A 20,319-nucleotide genomic window follows, 5' to 3' on the forward strand; every position below is an offset into this window, starting at 1 on the left:
CCTGCCAGGAACTTCTTCAGCGGGGCGAAAACGTGGAACTCACTAGGGGCGATCGTCCAGAGTGTGGGTGGTCCAGACTCCCAGTGGAATGACCGGAGCTTGTCGGCGGTTCTGACTGCCACACTTCATTGCTCGTACATCGTGGACGTGTGAAGCACAACCGCCATCTTCAATTGACAGCACCGCCATGCCGCAGAGCTACCGGCAGATAAGGCCATACCGGTCCAAGAAAGGTCCACCGTTGGGAATGGATATGTTGACTTCACATTTACAGCCGTAATTTGGCTAAAAAAAATTGGGACAAAGACGATTCGCACGTTTTGCCTGCAGGCTCAGATATCGTCAATGCGCGCTAACTAGATACCCGCGGGGCCTGAATGCCTCGGAATATTACTGAAATGTCTATAACGCGAAAACAGGTACGACACGTCGGAGCATTAATGTTCGGAAAGGTACCGAGGAACCCGCTCACCAATCCGTATTGGTGGACAGAGTTTCGGATAACAATGCGCGAAAAATCACGCGCACAAGAGCGAGCAAATAGGCACTAGTGTCGCTGTCATTCTGTGCTTGTGCAGTAATTTTTGTCTTGATTGTTGTCTTGCTTGTGATTTCGTGTGAATAAAGCACAGCGGCCGACCGAAAGGGCATGTACTACTATTGGAGATCGAGAACGTTAAAAAAACAGAATTGGACGAAATCTCGTCTGTAGCTAATTCATATTAGAAAATGTAAGAACAAAACGCCTACCTAAGTGGTGTTGTCAAAGGAGTTGACGTCTCCGCAGAAACGTCAACCCCTTTGATAACACCGCTTTAGTAGGCTTCTGATTTTATTTTAAATGCGTAAGCATTTCTATGCCTACCAAACGAGGTAACCCGTCCGTCCATCCGTCACGTAAGACGAGACCGCTTAGAAGACAGGGCCCGCAGCAGCGAGCGAATTGACCTTCGTGCTGCCTCTCGCACACGAAGCTATCAGCACTCAGCGCAGTCTCCCCATCGCAGATAGCTTTAGAGACAAGCCGCGTGCCGCCGCGCCAAAGGTAGCTGCCGCCAGAGTGCGGTTGATCACGGCTGATAATGGTTCGCACTTAGAGGCAGCAGCGTCATCGACCAAGTCTACGTAAGAGGTCAACCAAACGTGACACTGTTCAATTACATCCCGTACTACAGCACGCATCGGCCAATGTTCATCTTCCACGAAGCAGCATCATCATCCAAACGCACCATCATATAACATGAGTGAACAGTGCTACTACTCGCCTCTACTTCGTCGTCTCATGCTGGTCTCAGTTAACATCTCGGTGTTGCAACCACGCTTCACCGTTTCAGGATTATTTCGCGGTGTTTCTCGCAATTATACCAAACATAGTAGCATACGGCGACGAAACAGCAGGTGATTCGTTGCAAATGCTGCTTGCGCATCATTTAGATAACTCCCACGGGAGATTGTGTAATTTTTTTCTTCTGTTTCAAGCACCAGAAGCTATAGACAATGGGGAACCAACTTTGCGGTGCATGTAGCTGTAGACGATCCACAGGAGCTTCCGGGTCATACGTGGGACAAATACTGCAATGGGGCAGGCGAAGCATGAGGAACTCAGGGGACGCTCAGAACCCGTTCCTGTGGCTTCACCCTTCCAGTAACAGCAAATGTTCGCCTTCGAAGCGGACGATGTTTCTCACTGGCCTTTTCTTACTATACGTATGTCATCGTGCACACACACGCATTTTAAGCGGCGCTCGTACATGCACAGAGCCCAATGACTTTCCCGCGGGAGCCGTCACTGTGGCCTGGCAAGCTTATCGCCGCAGCCCAGAGCGATCCACGTGGAGCATATCCCTTCAGCAGCCAGAACGCAATCATCTCGACCTATCTACATTCTCGCCAGCTGTTCGAACACCGCCAGTAACGTAGCGCATCTATTCCAGAGGGTCGGGAAGGTTGGGGGGGGGGGGGGGGGGCTACAACAAAGACGGGAATCCACGCCAATTCTTTAATTCTTTGGCCCCCGTGCCCTTTCCTTTCCCCTGTGTCACTGTTCAGCAGGACACGCTTCAGAAGCCCTTTCAAACGCTCTCCCGTGGGCTGAGCCCTGTACTGGGGTGCCTCGATACCCCCTCTCTTCCTGCATCGAGGCACTAGTCTGTACTTCGGCACGGTGGCGTCTCGGACTTGCGGTATCTATAGGGGCTTTAGCGGTATCTACTAGTCACGCTCGAACCCGACAAAGAATGCAGAATGACAAAGCTTCTGCATAAAATTATGAATAAATAAATAAAGGATGTTATATGTCTTAAATGCAAAGCGCCGAAAGCAGTCAACTTCAACGCACCGAGGCGTTGACGAGTACGTAAGTACACATGTAGATGAAATCACCGTTCAGAGGAGCATACTCCCCATTTTTCCTCCATTCGCCACCCGCCTGAGCAGAAACATGGAAGCATGACGTGAAAATGTGCGACGGCATCCTCGCATTGCTTTGTCTCTCCTCGTCACCACTCGCGCAATAATTGCCAGGTGGCACGCAACTGAAGCAAGCCAACGTTCGCGTTTGTCCAAGGGTACTTCGACCTCGATGAAAGCGTGCACACACTTAAAGGGCAACTCCAGCGATTTTTCGATGTCAACGGATGTCGATGAGATTCGCTGGGTACGTTCTTCTGAACACTTTTGTCGTGTCCTCAAAAAATATCTTTTTTTGAGAGTTGCACAGATTTTTTACAAATGAATTTAATTAGTTGCCTCAAATACCCTACCTTACCTCACCCTCAGTTACAGGCAACAATGTTTCTACTCACAACTTACACGGACATCCTCCAGTACTACCGACTCGGAAGATGCATATATCCTCCCGCACACCGCGATCATGCAAGACGCGAGGTCGTCCAATGGCGCAAACTACAAACAGGCAGCTTCCCGCGCCCCCTCTTCTACAGCAGAATCTTTCAGCAACAGATAGCGCGTGGGTGCAAACACTGCTCAGCTACAGCCACTATCATACACATGACATGGACATGTACGCATTACAACGTAAACGCCCCAGAGTCGTGGGAGCCCCTCCTACGTGCCTCCGAGCCAGCAGATAAACGCCGGCTCATCCAGCGCGCCGTGGAAGCCGCGGCATCCCAAGGGGTCCCCGCCGACCTCTAAGCCAGCGCAACCAGTCCTTGGACTGATCCCCTCTTTTTCGGCGAAATAAAGAGTTCACCACCACCACCAGGCAACAATGTGCACGTATGACGTCAGAAGTATCCCACGCAGAGACTGAATGCCGGAATCATGCATACGACAGCGGCGAGAGCGTGGAGGAGTCGACGATCGTGAGCTAGTGCTTGGCGTAAAAAGTTGCAGTCCCTGTGGACGGGCAAGAGATGGGTGGCAAGTGGTGATGCGTTGTTGACTGCACGAACTTCAGCCCTCGCCATCCGCACCACAATTTGAGCCGATGCCGATCGCGTTCAGCCGAGGTTAAGCCTATCACAGTCGCCGAGTTCGTGCATCTACTGTGCTGGTGGACTTTAGCGACTGACCCGAAGCTAATTAATACCCTAGTTACACGGGCAGCTTAACCGCGGTTAAACTTCACCGTGGTTAACTCACTCAACGGTGGTTAACGCGAACCGTAGTCCGCCAGAGTTACACGGGCTGTCCTGATCACGGTTAATGGTCTGATGACGCGTCACGTGATCTCTTGAGTACAGGCTTCATTTTGAATATTTTTTCTTCGACATTTGATGAGAGTGGTATAAAGATGTTAATTTTCAGCGAAACAATTGTCATATTTGAGAGCTTTAACGTGTAAGACTGCGTTTTGCACGTGTTGGTTATTTATTTTCGATACTCCTCTCAGTTGGGAGCATGCCTGGTGGACATACAGCTATATAAAAAAAAAATCAGAATTAAGGGTCACAAATGGGTAAATGTAAAATGAAATTAAGTCCACTGAACGAAAAGGTAAAAAAATATTCTTAATCAACAAATGAATGTTTCAACTAACATACATTGGTTACATAATTAAAGGGAGTACAACTTTACGCGAGTGCACTTTGGAACTATACGCTTGCATTTACAAAAAAAAAAAAAGAATAAGAAAGGAAGAAAAGGCAGTGCTTTCAGGTGTTAATGTATGTACACAGCGATTTCACATTGCACAAGCTATCGCAAAAAAGTACATGTTCAAAATATTAAAGTTATAAGTTTAAAAGCAGTGCCATCAAACTGGACAAGAAAGCGAGACGCACACTAACACACAGCGTTTCTGCGTGTCTGACTTGTCCAGTTTCATTGCGCTGTTCTTAAATTTTGAAATTTGTGCGTAGCCGTCACCTCTGCGTAGAGGCGCGCGTTTCGACTACTTGGGCGCAGAGCGGCCAGATTATCTTACCAAACGCGTATCAGTGCCTCAGTTGTCGCGTCAGGCCAAATGATACGCTTTTTGGGAGATATCTGGGAAGCGCCAGCGCTGCACTCGGGAGAAGTACCGTCCGCCATTTTGCCCGTTTCCGAAAGGTCGGTTACACTAAACCGAGGTTGCCAAGCCCGGATGGCGGTCAACCGCGGTTAGCGGCCTAACCGCGGTTAGCGGCCTAACCGCAGTTTCGCCTACCGTGTAACCGCACTAACCGCGTTTAGCGATAATCGCGGTTACGTTAACCGCGGTTAAGGTCGCCCGTGTAACAGGGGTATAAGCCATTAGGATGTAGAAAGCTGCTTCTGTAGTTCAGTTATGACAATATGGATTTGAAATAAAGCATTCCTCATTTCGTACAGTGCACATGCAAAAAATGACTATCCCACTGTGAAGATGGAATGGCAGCGAAAGCTGACGACAGTCTAAGCTCTCAAACGAAAAGCAAAGTGCTTTCGCTGCCATTCCATCTTTACAAAGTGGAATAGTTGCCCGGGCTCGCGATTCGTTTTCGTTCAGCATCGCGGGAACGTTCTTCGTCGGTGGTCGTTTCGCGCCGGCGCCGTTTACATTCTCGTTGCTGTTCCCTCCGGCGCTCCTCGTACGCATGTTGTTCTTCGGTTGTACGACCTATACGTGTCCGCCCCATCGATAACGCAGCTGTTTTAAGCGCCGACACCTCTCCTGCTTATATACTGCGATAACATTAACGTCACGCTACTGTTCACGGCGAGCGTTCTAATCTGTACCGCATTTTGACATCTGCGCCGCCGCACTACACCCGTACGTGATCACACACAAAGCAAACAATGAAACCCATTGTGTATGGGCTTGTTATAAATCGCTAAGACCGTTTCTCTTGCCGGACGCCGAAAAAACTACGGACGGTTAGTCATATACAGCTTTCGCTGTAAAAGAAACGGCAATATGACCAGCGGCGGCGTGCTGTCAAAATTACCACTACTTTAAATTACCATTACTAACATTACGCTGAAGCAATAAAGTATTGCATACCCCACTCAGCAGTTGTGGAAGTGATTTTCAACAGCTTCGCTGGACATCCACTTTCGCAGAACCGGGATGGCGAGTCAATTTTTTTTTTTTTTTAACTGCTACACCAGTTTAAATGTTCCAAACAGTTCGTAAGGTTTACCGTCCCGTGGACTACGTCGAAGCGGAGTGCTCCGGGTTAATTTTGAACTCCTGGAGGTTCTTTAAGGCCTACTGAACCAGCGTTTTTTATTTACTTTATTTGGATATAGCCCATCGAAATGCAGCCAGTGCAGTCGGGAATCGAACTCGCAACCTCGTGCTTAGCAGCAGGAAGCCACCACAGCGGTGGGTAAAGTTCCGAACAGGTGTTGCTTGCTGCCCGTCCGTCCGTCCGTTACGCAGCGACACTGACCATTGTGTCGTGATCCCTGCATTGTTTAATTGGCACAGGACTGGCACAACACTTCATTAATCACGCAACCTTCGTTGTGTCGTCGTCATGTTGGCACCATGTTGCTACTGTCGCCTACATGTAGTCACATCGCCGTCGTCATGTCCTCGTCATCATACTTAATCGTCGCCAAGTTTTAGCAGTTTGCACAATATTGCAGAACTTTCGCGCAAAATTGGGGGTTGGAGAAGTCGCAAGTGTTTCGCAGTACTTTAAAAAATGTTTACTTAAACTCTGTCGTAGAAGTATAACTGTTGTCGCAGTAACTGAGTTCAGAGCCAATGGAGTCGCTAAGTGTGCCTTAAATATTGTTGTTTTACGATAAACCCTGAACCCTAACCACGAAGGAACAAGAATCCGTTACACACGGGCTCAAATATATCCAATTTGTGTGGCCGGGTACTCAGGTTTGCTGTCGAACTCGTTAGTGTCTTTCCTAAGCACTACACCCGCTAAGTTCTATTTCAGCACATACGTGGACAAGAAGTATCGCGAATTAATTTTCAAATGCCAACTTTAAACGCGATAAGTAGGCGTTATTATCGAAGTGGTATTTCGCTCTGTATTAATTAATAGAACATTCGCAAATAAACGCGCTAATTTAACAGCGGAACCGCTGAGTAAAAACAAAACAAAATAGAAATAAACACTAAAAAAAAAATATTCATGAATTCAGTAAGATTGATCTTCCACATCGATCCGTTCAAAGTGCACACCGCCGCTAACGCCTGTAGCATTCGACTGCTGAAAGGTCACAAAGAGCACGGAGAAGCAAACGACGCCATGCTAAGTGAAATCAAAAAGCCTCTCTGCTCCAATACGCAATATAATAGTCACACTAATTTGGGTGACGTGCCATATTTGCTATGGTAAACGTCACGCTAGTCATGTTTTATTGCGCTGTTGCGGAACAGCCCCACAGGCGCAGGTCAAACCCGTGCAAAAGCGTTTTAACCACAGAAGACCTACAGTTTAACGTCCTGTACCACTTGTCGACGCACGCAGCACTTTCTTGCGATGAGAACACCCGGAGACCTTTTGTCACTGCTCTGTAATTAACAAAAGTTCCTTCGCAGAGCAATTTTACCTCCCCTACTGTTATTTTGCACCTTATTTCGATACTAAATGTCAATAATAATATCGAAGTTGACACAACACTGTTCAACGAGTAATTTTCCAGCGCATCAGCAAACAATTTCTTTGCTTCTTTAGATATGCGGGGACAGCAGGACAGTTACACCACTATTTAATATACAGAAATCGCGACATACGCGGGGAAAATGCATTTTCACGGGTGGAAACGCTCCAGTGGAGATGTTATTTCTACCGAAGTCCCATCGCAAGACAAACATGCCGCCTTGCAGAATGTGACCGAACAAACCACAATAGAGCCCTCAAAAATCACACAAACCACTGATCGCTAAACTGCATGAGCTGGCACGCGCAGCTAAGGTTCATGGACAACGAGGTAAGAGCGTTACGTACGTGTGCAAGTTCACAGACGAAGAGTAAGAAACCCCTAATTTTTCCGAGCAGCCAGCCATTTCTTTCCTTATACAACAGCGACAACTATCTAAACATACGCGCGGTCATGACCATGGCTCACTTGACCCACTTCCCAATAACCCTTCACCCAAAAAGGTTTCTGCTCATGGCGATCTGAACTGAGCAAGTTTGGCTGCGTACAACAGCAGCGGCGAGTTATATATGTGCATCCGACAGAATTTAGAGGTATGATCAGCCTGTCGAAGCCGCGGCACCCCACTGCTAGCCCCTTCCTTCACTAATGCCATTTTTTTTTTCTTTTTGGTCTCCCCGAACTGCACATACCCAGGTTCACGACGCGTGCAGCGCCGATGCCGGCCGGTGGAGGGGCAACGCGGCCAGGACGCTCTGAAGAGTCCAAAGAAAGAAACGCCATGGCATGCAGGCAAATCTCGCGATGCGTTAAAGAATAAGAAGGGCACGCCAGAGCGTTTTGGTGCGGTGGTGCCACAATGCAGAGTCGTTGACCTCCACGTCGGCGTAGTCGCCGTGGTCGCTTCGCACGGCAAGCACGAAAACACGCTTCACAGACACAAGCGCGAGCAGCAAGCGAGGCGCCAATAAATAACTGTTGAAAAGAGCAACGACTTGTAGCGGTGCTCAGGTTCACAGCACTTCTGTCACGGACACGCGACCGTCAACGAGCACAGGTTTTCGCGTGAACTTGGCGAAATGCTGCAGGCTGCACTGAATCCCTTCGCGCAAAACACCACAGCACAAGAAAAAAAAATGTTCTGCAACAATTTGCTGCAACGCGCAATTTCCTGCAAAAGAAGGGCCTATAAGCAGACGACCTGTGAAACAAAGATTTACATACGCCGCCGATAAACAAGCGCGCGAATCGATAGATGTGCGCGAGAGAACACAAAGGTGATACGCACCAAGGTTTTTCAATGGGTTTGAATGGACGACCATGCCGGTACCAAAGCGTAGACCTCAGCACACAGAAGCACGAAGTACTATCACAGGCTTCACGAGAAATGTTCGTCTTGTGAACGACAGTTCGTAAAGGACAAAAACAAACGGAAAGTGACAACTACGGACGGACGATAACAGCACCGCGCACACAAACTACACCGTTACCCACAACAAGCCCCACCATCAAACACACACACACACACACTACGGACCGGACGCTAGGAGCACGCTAGATGCGTACGCCGCTAAATACACGCCTAGCGCCACCTATGCAACGAAACTTGATTGACCACTCCTGCCGTTCAGGCGAATAACACCAGGTGGCAACAGCGTTCGAGAAACAAGCAGATCGTCGGCATTTGTAATGCGACAGTACGTTAAGTAGCAACAACAGGCTGAGCTGCGAATTTGGAGCGCGCTTGGTGCACCTTCGTTTGCATAGCAGTATGGCGGTGAGCTTACACAACATACGCAACCTGCGAAGAATCGCTGTCAGGCTTCAGCACATAATTGACATGTAACACCATCGGCATGCCGACGGCCTGTAGGTAGCTGTATGATTTCAGTCAATCGCGTTGCATATTGTGAGCGAATTGTAAAACATGCTCGCATTAGTCATATTGTGATGTCACTATTGTTTGTTATCACTAAACTAAAACAAGAAAGAACTGGCGCCTTGTTCTTAATCTATTTTCTACACCACCTCGCTTTCATTTGCACCGAAAACATGCCGCCCGTTCTATTCGGTGTAAGAATTATTGTAAAATGACGCGATCATCTCCACTTACCCTCATGCTCAATTTTTTTTATTTACTTTTTCCTGCAGAAGGATTCAACTTGATATGTTGGCAGCATGAAAATGTGACTGTCACGCACACAATTTGACAAACACAATTGTCGCGCGTTGAAATCAAACCGTAGGAGAAAAAAGAATTGAACTTGCAATACCTGACATATTTGATATAATTACATGTAGTTCTGTTTACTGCGTGGGCAAACATCTGAATACAGAGAAATAACGTTACGAACGATTACATCACTGCCACTAGAAGACGTACATATTTACACTCTACCCACCACTGTGTTTCTCACGCAGTTTCAAGGTTGGTCGATTAATTCTACGAATGGCAGGATAGTACAGCATGCACGCGAAGCCAGTGCACATCAAATATTGAATTTTAATGGGTCAGCTGACACACTGCATCTTCAACGCGCAATTTCAATGTACAGCTGACATACTGCAGACACACGGAGCATGAAGTGGGAGGCGGAGTGAGAAGTGCCCGCAGTATCGTACTCAGTATTCTAACAAAGGTAAAACCTGCAGAGTGAGGGGAAGATTGAAGAGATGTGTGGAAGCAATCTGTAGATTCTCGTTAGCTGCTGTTGTCGTGAGCTAATGAGTTCACTATTAATGTAAATCATCGCCCGAAGGAGGTGACGCAGCGCACCAAAGCATGATAGTGGTACACGTTACCAATATATAATTTATCATATTGATTTCTCACGTCATGAGCTAACGTTCTCACCGCAAGCGTACAGCTGAGATACTTATACGCTTACTTGTGAAAGCGATCTTGGTCGATGCACTAACGGCATCGTTACTTTGAAGAGCATGAATACGTGAAGGCAATGCGTTGAAATTTACTCGTCTGCTATGCCCTTTTAGCAAAGGCAGCGGTCGGACTGCAACCAGTACTTTCAGACTTGGAGTGTGTTTCCCCACAAATATAACCAATACACTCGGAAGCTTGACCAAAACGTTCCGTGAGAATAATGGCTTTGTGATTAGTGCCAGTGTATTGTTGCACTCGTAGCCAGCACAACTGGGAATGAATCGAGTTAAGCCCACCTGGGAAGACTGACCTGAAGACCCTTCAGACACTATCGTTCATGCGCCGATTCTTCGACTCGACAGGGGTCCGTCCAAGCAGTATCGAAACCTTCGCAGTTCGCGAAGACGGTATTTACTGTATTAAGTGACCAGTATTGCAAACTGACGAAACTAAAAGCCGGCACTTTCACACGGCCCTTTCGTACTGCGCAGGAACCAGGGAAAACGAGGGTACGGTGCCGCCTAAACATCCCAGCATGCCACACTGTAATCGATGGGGCGACAAGCGAGAAAGGCGTGCGTTGGCCCGGCTTTCCCAACGCCTTTATCGACGTTTTCCCCACATCAAAAAATGGTTGCTCACCTCACGTGACGTCACGTGAGCTCGGGACAGGCGTCTCGATACGGCTTCCCGTTGGCTGGCTTGGATCAGGCGACGGGAACAGACCGTGGTTGCGCAAGTGAAGGAAAGGTCGTGCGGTTGAGCGTACCCTGCTGGCCTTTTTGCTATGGTGTCGCAGAAGGTCCGATGCAGCTCACACGTGGCGCATGTGCGCACCGCCGCTCGACTTGGAGTGCACGGAATTTGACTGAATTCCGTTACTAAAAAGGTTAAAATTTTTGTGAGGATCAACAATTGTAATGCGAAGCGCTCTTAGCTAACTTCGGGCGTTTTGAATCTATCTACCCACCCATCTATTTATCCTACGTCGTGATGCCGTCGTTGGTCGTTTCTTCAACTAGGTATATATATAACAATATGCGAGGGACGGCATGACACGCATGCATACATAAGATGAATGACATGTCATGACATCAATTACATGGTATATTTGTCATGACATATATGGTATGAATGACATGTCATGGTGGTCGTTTCTTTACCTCAATATACGGGGTGATCATTTTTAAGTTTTATAGAATTTTTTAATATTGCCTCTTGCAGATAACATAATTCTAGTCCTTGAGCTAGACTGCTCAGAAAGGAGGACATTACTCGCATGAAAAATCGAGACAAACATTGAGCTAATTAAAAAATCACCAATTAACTTAGTTACTTTACGGCACATATTGCAATTTACGCATTTAGCCAGTGAGTTTCTCAGGCGTATCCACTTGGAATGAATTCTCAAAATGACGCCAGTGTGGAGATATGCGCCATCAAACTCGCGGTAAAAATGGACTCTTTCGATCTTTCATGCATTGAAGCACAAAAGTACCTAAAACGCCATGTATTTCGTCCCACACTTTGGGAAATATATACTGAAACTGAAGTCCGCTTGGGGATTCATTTCAAGCGGATGCCTCTTGCAAGTTCACCGGCTACACTTCGTAAATTGCAATATGTGCCATAATGTAATTAAGACGCTAATTAGTCCATTTTTTAATTAGTTGACTACGTGTTCCGATTTCTCGCACTAGTAATGTCCGCCCCTTCATATAATCCAGATCAACAGTAAGAATTATGCATCTGCCGCTGGGGATTGTTAAAAAAAATGGCGGGCGACCCTAATCTTTGATTTAGGTGTCTCTTAGCGGCCCTTGCACCTCGGCGTTGGTGTTCTTTAGGATAACTTTAGGCGAGTGCAACGCACGAACCGAACTCGGAGGCAACTGTTTTCCATTAATTAGCCGGTTAAATACCATGCCACCGTCTTGTGTGTGACGTCATTAGTGACGTCATTACTATCGCTTTCTACTTCCGGGTTTCCAGGAATTTCGCCAAAGTCGGGCTCACGTGCACGGTAATCAGTAATTTCTAATTAATTCTAATTATTCCTGAAACTTGACTAACTCAGATTGTAACTAAACGTATGCACTGATATCCTATCTATAATAGAACCCACGAATTCAGTACTGTACTATTTCTTTTCCTTTTTTTTCTGATTTGTTTCGAATTTCGACCGCGGTCGCCTCAGTGATTTCTAATATTCTTAATTATTCCAGACACTTCAGTAACTCAACTTGTAACTGAACTAATGCTCTGATATCATATCTATAATGAAACCCATAAATTTTGTGTTGTACTATTGCCACGCGCTCCGAGTGTCGCGTAGAAGCAGCATCGTTGCTGCCCCGCTAGAATCCGCACTAAGATTGCGAATACGCATCTATTGTTGTGTTCAATTGTTCTATAATCCTAAAGATCACGTTCACAGAAGGACTCTTTTTTTTTTTTTTCGTTTTTTAATCGTCGTTCCATGTTGGCCTTCCAGATTACACTCAACAGTAAGATCGCGTATTCTTTTCTGCTTAAGCGTCTTTTTATTCTTGTTATGTTTTATTTCTCGCCGTTTACAGGCATAGCGCACTGGTAGTAAGTGATCGATGAGATGCGAACTTGCATGCCTAAGGAAAGCCAATCAAACCTCACGCCCCCGCAAACGTATTCCTATATCGCATTATCCTGCAGTTTACATGAACGATATACGTTAGAAAGATGATGCGATGCGTGGTTGTCGCATTCACGTATAGGATAGAATCCCAAAGCACTAAATTTTCTTTAATATGTCCGTAGAACCTTATGTTAGCAACGCCCTGGAAAATATTTTTGACACCGCGCATGCTATAGTGAAAAAACATGCCCACGCAGCACACTATACGTCCATTTATAGCAAAGCGAAACCTCCAGTTAGACTCGGTCGTGTGCACGACCTCTTGTCCTCGCTCCTGGCAAGTCCGCCCGCCTTGGACGTGCCCTTGCAGAAAAGGTAACGCTACGTTCGCCCAATCAGCGTCCGACACGTGCCGGCGTCGGTGCTGGATTAGTTCCACCAGCCTTTGCGTCAAGCGGGTTGATGCGAGTAGCAGGGGCACGTGGCAAGTTAGCCGAGCGGCTTACAGAGCGACAAGAACGTCATTTGCCAGCAGCGAAGTGCGCCTGTAGCCGCGCGCAACACCGCAAATGCAGTCTGATCCCGCTATACGCACTGCGGTGCAAGCGTTGCTGCCACCGCCGTTCGCTACAAACGAAGCACAGGGGCGGTCTGACGTCATTGGAAGACGTCAGCGGCAGAGCTCGCGAGGGAAGCCCACTTGTCGAGAGGTTCGAGAAGGGAGGATAGCGCCGGCGACCCATTTGGACGGGGTCCAGGGGCGCGACCCGCAGCTTCAGTAAACACAAGCAACAGCAGCGGCCGCGTCGCACATCGCTCGGCGGTTGTTCGCAACTGCTCCGGCCCTTTCACTCGCTCCGACGACCTTTCCCTCCGCCGTGAAGCTGTGCTGGCCAGGTTCGTTCGAAGCCTCGGCAGCGCACGCGCGCGAATGGAAAGGTTGGCCGGAGGACGCTGCCCAGTCTGCGGTGTTTTTTAAAGTTTGAAAATGCATCTGCAGAAAGTCATGTCGCCATGCGTGAACTAATTCTGGGGTTTTACGTGTCAGAACCACGATTTGATCGTGAATTGATTTTGACCACCAGGGAATCTCTAACGTATCCACAATTAATGAAAGGGACACGGGCGTTCTTGCATTTCGCCCCCATCGAAATGCGGCCGCGGCGGCCGGGATTTGATGCCTCGACTTCGTGCTTATCAGCGCATACAGCCGCTGAGCTACCACGGCGGGGGTGTCTCCATGTGTAATTTAGTTTACATATAATTAAGGCCCGTGGAAGTGACGCGGAAGTACCAGCGGCTAATCGAGAACACTGTGCACGAGCAGAAGGCGCAGCTGATGACCAATGTGGAAAACACGCCTGACTGCTTAATCATCCGCTCGACGGATTGAGGAGACGGCATTAGCCCACGCGCTGCTAACACTCTTAGCGCTGCTCCTTCATGGCGCCAGACCCCACGCATGACCACTACTAAAATGCATCTATAGACACCGAGTGTTAAGCAACAGCTACATGCGCTCCTTTCGAAATAAATTGACCAAGAAGCAAACTGTTGGGAGCTTGAAAGGCCATCAGAGGAACGGCGGGCTCCTATAGGCTGAAGGGACTTGAAAACGAAGTCCTTACTGAAGGGGAACAAAAACACGCAATTTCACATGTAGTTTCTTTTCTTTTCTTTCTTTCTTTCTTACTTTCTTTTATCCGTACAGCGCTTGCATGAGCTTAAAAACAAGTGAACTTGCGCTGTATGTGACACTTCCTTTTTGTAAAGATGCGTGAACTATGTGTAGTAGGTGCTATGATTAAAGATATACACTGCGATTAGACAATCCCACTGACAGTTCTCGTAGCAATAGCCGTGAAATAATAGAAGTGAACGTCGCTTGCACCTATACAGTGGATGTGCGTTAAATAGTCCTCCAGATAGCCTCGCTATATTAAAGCGAAGGCGTTAAGGGCCCCGTGTCGCAGAAAATCCGGCGTCCAGCGTCGGATGTCGCTTCGGCAGAAAGAACGGCAAAAATAATTTCGAACCAAACACAGAACCACGCATACCGAACCACTCTTCTACCATTAAAGTTACTCACACCTTGTCTTTCATTCTTTACAAATTTATTCCTCGGAATTTTGAGAACGGCAACCCACAAACGAATGTAATGGGGGGGGGGGGGGGGAATAGCGGCAGCGCATATCTTTTACGTTATCTCTTCTCAGAGATTGAAATATTAAAAGTGCGATAAAATAACAGGAGGTCGATCCCCGCAAGAGGCCGCGTTTCTACCAGAAAGCTTGCCTTCGTATAGCGTTCACCGCCAGCGTTTCCCGGTAAACGGTACGGTTACATAAGCTGCAGTTGCCGGGAAGCGTGAGAAGCAGTCAGGGGTCTGTGAATACTATCGCGTTCCACTGTTAAAGGCCAAGCTTAAGCGTCTTCCAATTTTCTTTATAGCAACCTTTAAACAGTACTCAGCCCACCGCCGTAAATAAAGTGCGCAAGAAAAACATCGCTACGTGCTTTGTACTCCAAGATCACCGGGATGGCGCGCGACATGCACTATATGCGCACGGGCGCACCAATGAACTACAAGCGAGGGACCGCATCACTAACAAGGCACTCCGCAACCTAGATACCCCCTCCCTCGAAGCCCTTACTGACCTCCTCAATACACATTCGCAGGCTGGCACTCTTCCTTCCTCCTGGACCCATGCATGTGTCTCATTCATCCCCAAACATGGCAGACCTGTTGCCCTCGAACACCTCCGCCCCATCTCTCTCACCTCCTGTCTCGGCAAGCTGTTCGAGCATGTCATCCTGGCCCGCCTCCAGACCTATCTGGATGATCATGACTTATATCCGGACTCAATGTTCGGTTTTCGTCCCCAGTTGTCCACCCAGGATGTCATGCTCCAACTTTCCGAGGATGTCCTATACCCTTCCCACCACAAACGCACTCGAGCTATCCTGGCGCTGGACCTTACCAAAGCATTCGACAATGTACACCACACCGCCATTCTGGACGCTCTCTCCTCCCTACATGTCGGACCCCGTGTCCATGCTTACGTCACCGCGTTCCTCGCCCACCGCACCACCGAAATCTCATACGGCCCACTTTCTTCTCCTTCCTTTTTCCTTGGCAACAAGGGTACCCCCCCCCCCCCCAAGGCTTTGTCTTGTCCCCTCTTCTGTTCAACATCACCCTATCCCAGCTCCCAGCTCCCCTATCCAGCCTATCACCCTATCCCAGCGCTACCCTAGCTCTGTCTCATTCATGCTTTCTACGCCGATGACATCACTCTCTAGGTGACCACCGGCAATCTTGGCGACATGGAGACCACTCTACAGGCAAGTGTGGACGCGGTGGCGACTCACGCCCGGGCTATCGAGTTCAGCTGCTCCCCAACCAAATCGGAGCTTTTGCTCCTTCGGCCTGGGCGAATTGCCCCTTCGGCCCTGTCGCCTTCTCCACTCACCATCTCCCTTGACGGCTCGCCACTTCCTCTCGTCTCGACCGTCCGCATCCTCGGACTCTTTCTTCAGTCCAATAGCAAGCACACCACCCTCATCACTCGACTCACAAACACTGTATATCAGACTGTCCGCCTAATACGCCGCACTGCAAACAGTCACCACGGCATGCGCGAAGACGACCTCCGCCGCCTGGTCCATGCCTTTTTTCTCAGCCGCTTCATTTATTCGCTTCCGTATCTCTACCTTTCTCGTACCGAGGAAGACAAAGTCAACAGCCTCATTCGCCAGGCGTATAAGTCGGCCCTGTCCCTTCCCACATCTACCTCGACGGCTCGGTTACTGTCGATGGGCGTCCGCAAGTCCCTTACGGAGCTGACGGAGGCCTATCGCACGGCTCCGCTCCTCAGTCTCCCCGCACCCGCCCGGGTCGCGCACTTCTCTCCACTCTTAACCGCTCCCATCTTATTCCTCTTCCCACATCACTGCCCATCCCTTCCCAAGTCTCCACCCTCCTAACCATTAATCCCCTCCCTAAAAATATGCATCCAGAACACCATCGCTCCCGTAGAGCAGCGCGAGCCTCCGCGCTCTGGCGTCAGTACGAACGGCAGGCTGCCGTGGCTTACGTGGATGCTGCCCCGTACCGTCGCTACCCAGCACATGCCCTTCACGTCACTGACAATTCTCTCCGACCCACTCTTACTGCCTCAGTCTACACTTCTACCTCTGTCGAGGCCGAGGAGGCAGCTATTGCCCGTGACATCACGCAAACCTCCGCGAAGTACACCTTCAGCGACTCCAATCCTGCGGTCTACAACTACGCGGTTGGACGGGTGGCACACCCGGCCATCGCAATTTTGCGTTCCGATACCGTCGCCTCTCGCCCCATCCAAATCATCTGGGCGCCCGCTCACGCGGCCCATCCTGGCAACGAGGCGGCCAATTCCATCGCTCGAGGTTCGACTGACCACTTTGATTATGAGGTACGCCGTAATAGAGGACTCCGGAAATTTTGACCACCTGGGGTTCATTAACGTGCACCTAAATCTAAGTACACGGGTGTTTTCGCATTTCGCCCCCATCGAAATGCGGCCGCTGTGGCCGGGATTCGATCCCGCTACCTCGTGCTCAGCAGCTCAACACCATAGCCACTGAGCAACCACGGCGGGTGATATTGAATATTGCAGTGAGGACGAAGGTTGTGTAACCGTTGCAGAGTATACGAATGTCGAAAAAAAAAAAAAAGAAGTACGAGCGGAATTGTACTTCATAAAAAGATACCACTGACGTCACTTAACTTTTGCCCTGTTACGGTTCACTGTGTGCGGCGATGACGGAAACGTATATGCCAAGCGCCTGAGACGCCGTGCCTAAAGGCCAAACTACACGTACGCTTGCCGGCGCGTGAGAGCTCTCGCCCGCGCGCCTTGCGAGCAATGGCGGTTCGAACTATAAGCGCGTCCACATGGCTCACATTTTCGCCTTGGCAGACATCGTTTCATATTTTTTGCGAGGCAGCCAGAGCACCGATATTTGCCGGGAGAAGGTATACCCAAATTTATAATAGCGTTTGTCGCCTTACGTACATTAGAGAGTTTTAGAATAGGGGCCCCAATAGTTTGGGGCCGCAAAGAGCTTTGCGGGTGTTAGCGTTGGGGCACGTAGGAGTGAAGAGTTTAGAATAGGGTTTTACGTTTGCGGATAGCGTCTTGCGCTGACAGCGCCACTACGGCGTCAAATAAAAGCTATTAGAAATAATTAAATAAAACATACCATTTTATGATAGGAATAATAATTTTGACTTTCGTGTATTCGCATTTAATTACAATTCAGAGGTTATTCTGTAAGCAGCGAACAATTAGTTGCGCTTAGTTTTGAACAAACCAACTTTACTAGCCTTCACCAGCCAAGCTTAGCCGTGTTAGGCCTAGGAGCCATAAAATCCACAACCAAATTCAACATCAGCGGCGTCTAATGAGTCAATCTTCATAACACACGCTAGTTGAGAGAAAGCGATAACCGCAGTCACTTCTCCTAGCTTGCGAACTTCACGCGTTACAAATACAAACACAAATACAAATACCTTTATTTCAACATCAGGGATGTTAGGGGTGCAACCAAAAAGCCTATGACTGGCTTGACAGAGGGACGCACCCCCGTACATAAAAACCGGCAGCAACAGAACACGGACAGAACAACAGTAATAAAAAAAGACTACAGTGCATAGGTAAACATCATATTCAATAAATATTAGTGAACATCCTCTTGCAATAACAAATAAATGAAGGCGGCAGAATTAACACGAAACGCTCAGGAACAGTAAAGAATGCAAAACGAAGAATAACAATAAGAGAAGAAAAAAAGAGGAAGGAGGCGCAAACTTGCAGTAAAAAAAAAATCGTATCGTTAGGTTTTCAGCGCTCATTGCGCCGATTAAGAAGAGTTGGAATTATATGTCGGAGCATTTGACGACCGTAATTAGTACGAAAGGATGGCACATGCCAGACGTCGTTGTTACGTGTTGGGTAGTAATTAGTTTTGGGCCTTAAGTTAGCTGTGTCATCAAAGAATGCGTCATGATTTTTCCGTTTTATTTCATATCGCTTACTTAGCAATATATTATTATACCTAATATTATATTAAAGTTACCGCGAATCGAACCCAGTTTACTGCTAGGTTAGAGCCGTCGCTTCGATGGGTGCCGCCATGTTTGCCGACGCAAAACTTTTGGGGCCGCTATTTGGGCTCCCGCTAAATCGGTGAACTAGCGTTCCCAACGCAAAACCCAAACGAAGTTTGCGTCTTGCGCATGCGCAGTGGCTTCGACGCTATTTCTTTGGGGCCCCAAAACGTTTGGGGCCCCTATTCTAAAACTCTCTATTAAATGCAAGTTCCTTTGCGGTACGTTTTGGTGTGCGTCCTTCAAGAGTTTTAGTTTAACGTACGGGAATGCAAACGCAAGAAAGCTTTATTGTGCGTGATGTTAAAAACTAATTTCGCTCAAAGAGCAAATTCAGCACCCGTGGAACCTTTCACTTCCAGATCTAGCGACCAAGCATGATGTAACGCGATGACAAGCTCCGCAAGCGCCGGCACAGAAACCTTGACATCGTAATTTGCGCAGGGTTAATTCGCAGCTTGTTGCTCTGATCTCCCCGAGGGTTTTGGGACATAGTCTAATAAGTTAAAATCGCGAATGAAGACGAGAGGACAAGAAACACAGACAAGCGCTTACTTCCAACCGAGTTTAATGCGAAAAACCGGCTTGTCTGTGTTTCTCGTCGTCCCGTCTTCGTTCGCGCTTTAAGCTTATTAAGCCATGGAACACGAACTATAGCCCAAACTGCCACCCTTGCGGTCATAATCACGTTGTGTGATCACAGTCCCAATAATTGTTTTCTCTTGTTTTCTCAGGTATCATATTATAGACATGAGCAGAAGCACCATATTGCTGCATCTTTGGTAAGCATTTCTGGGTCCACAGAATAGGTGAAGTCGCCCTTGAGAAACATGTTCCTAAAGCGTCCTTCGTATACAAGTGGTGTCCGCTGCTGCTCTTGTCGGCGCTGAGAACAATGCCGCTTTAGGCCCCCGTAATTTACAGTTCAGAGCGAAGAAATAAGTTCGCTTGTTGATCTTCTCTGAAGCAGAAATACTGCCACTATTTGGTGCGGAATCCGCTTATTCGCCGTCGGAGATGAGCTTCCGCTAATGCCGCCTAGCTTTTCGTCGTAGACGCTTCAACATATGTTAGTAAATTGTAAACGCGCAATAAAGGAGACCTGTATCTCCTCATTGCACAAACTAATTGTAAACGCGCAATAAAGGAGACCTGTATCTCCTCATTGCACACACTAACGGCTACAGATGACAGTTTTTCACTCTGCGTGCTTTATTTGTTGCGTGCCGCCTGCCACAAGTACCAGACGACATGCGCCACTGAGAACCGCTCTACTGAGCGCAGCACCACTTTTGAGTCATGATGCGGAGAAGTGACGAACTATGCTCCAGACGGGTCGGTCATGTATGTCTTTCTCTATGGGTCAGTCGGCATTTCGTTCGGGGCGGGCGGGGGGGAGGGGGCTCACGCTGCAGCTCGGCCTCCTCCTTATAGAATTTGTCGAGGGATCAAATACATGAATAATAATTGCACTGCCATTGCCAAAGATGCTGCAAACGAATTCTTGAACTCTACGCACTGTCATTAAGACAAGTAAAATATGTATTGCTTTAATAAAAGAATATATTTTTATGTGACAAAAATTGTGCCAGAAATAACTGATATCAATGCTTCCATGTTTTTGTCTATTTAATATGTACAGAAAATATCACACGAACTTTTTAAGTATATCAGTTC

General features: G+C 48.0%; 1 protein-coding gene across 6 annotated transcripts in view; it reads right to left on the reverse strand.

Moving 5' to 3' along the window:
* LOC126548075 (long-chain-fatty-acid--CoA ligase 5) overlaps window positions 1-20,319 on the reverse strand; it is a 166,207-nt gene that overhangs the window by 107,649 nt on the left and 38,239 nt on the right. The window contains exon 1 of one of the 6 annotated variants that reach the window (XM_055063205.2): window positions 10,188-10,387. The exons of 3 other annotated variants lie outside the window; for them this stretch is intronic. Coding sequence is in view for 1 of the 3 variants with exons in the window: in XM_050196163.3 (XP_050052120.1) it covers window positions 8,285-8,318 (34 nt within the window). In the remaining 2 variants the exon portion in view is untranslated. Of the gene's footprint in view, window positions 1-8,284; window positions 8,515-10,173; window positions 10,388-20,319 lie in introns of those variants that run through there. 2 more of the 6 variants (XM_050196166.3, XM_050196163.3) reach the window with 2 other exon arrangements.

This window comes from Dermacentor andersoni, chromosome 1 (assembly GCF_023375885.2).
Source record: "Dermacentor andersoni chromosome 1, qqDerAnde1_hic_scaffold, whole genome shotgun sequence".
In the NCBI taxonomy this organism is placed as follows: domain Eukaryota; kingdom Metazoa; phylum Arthropoda; class Arachnida; order Ixodida; family Ixodidae; genus Dermacentor; species Dermacentor andersoni.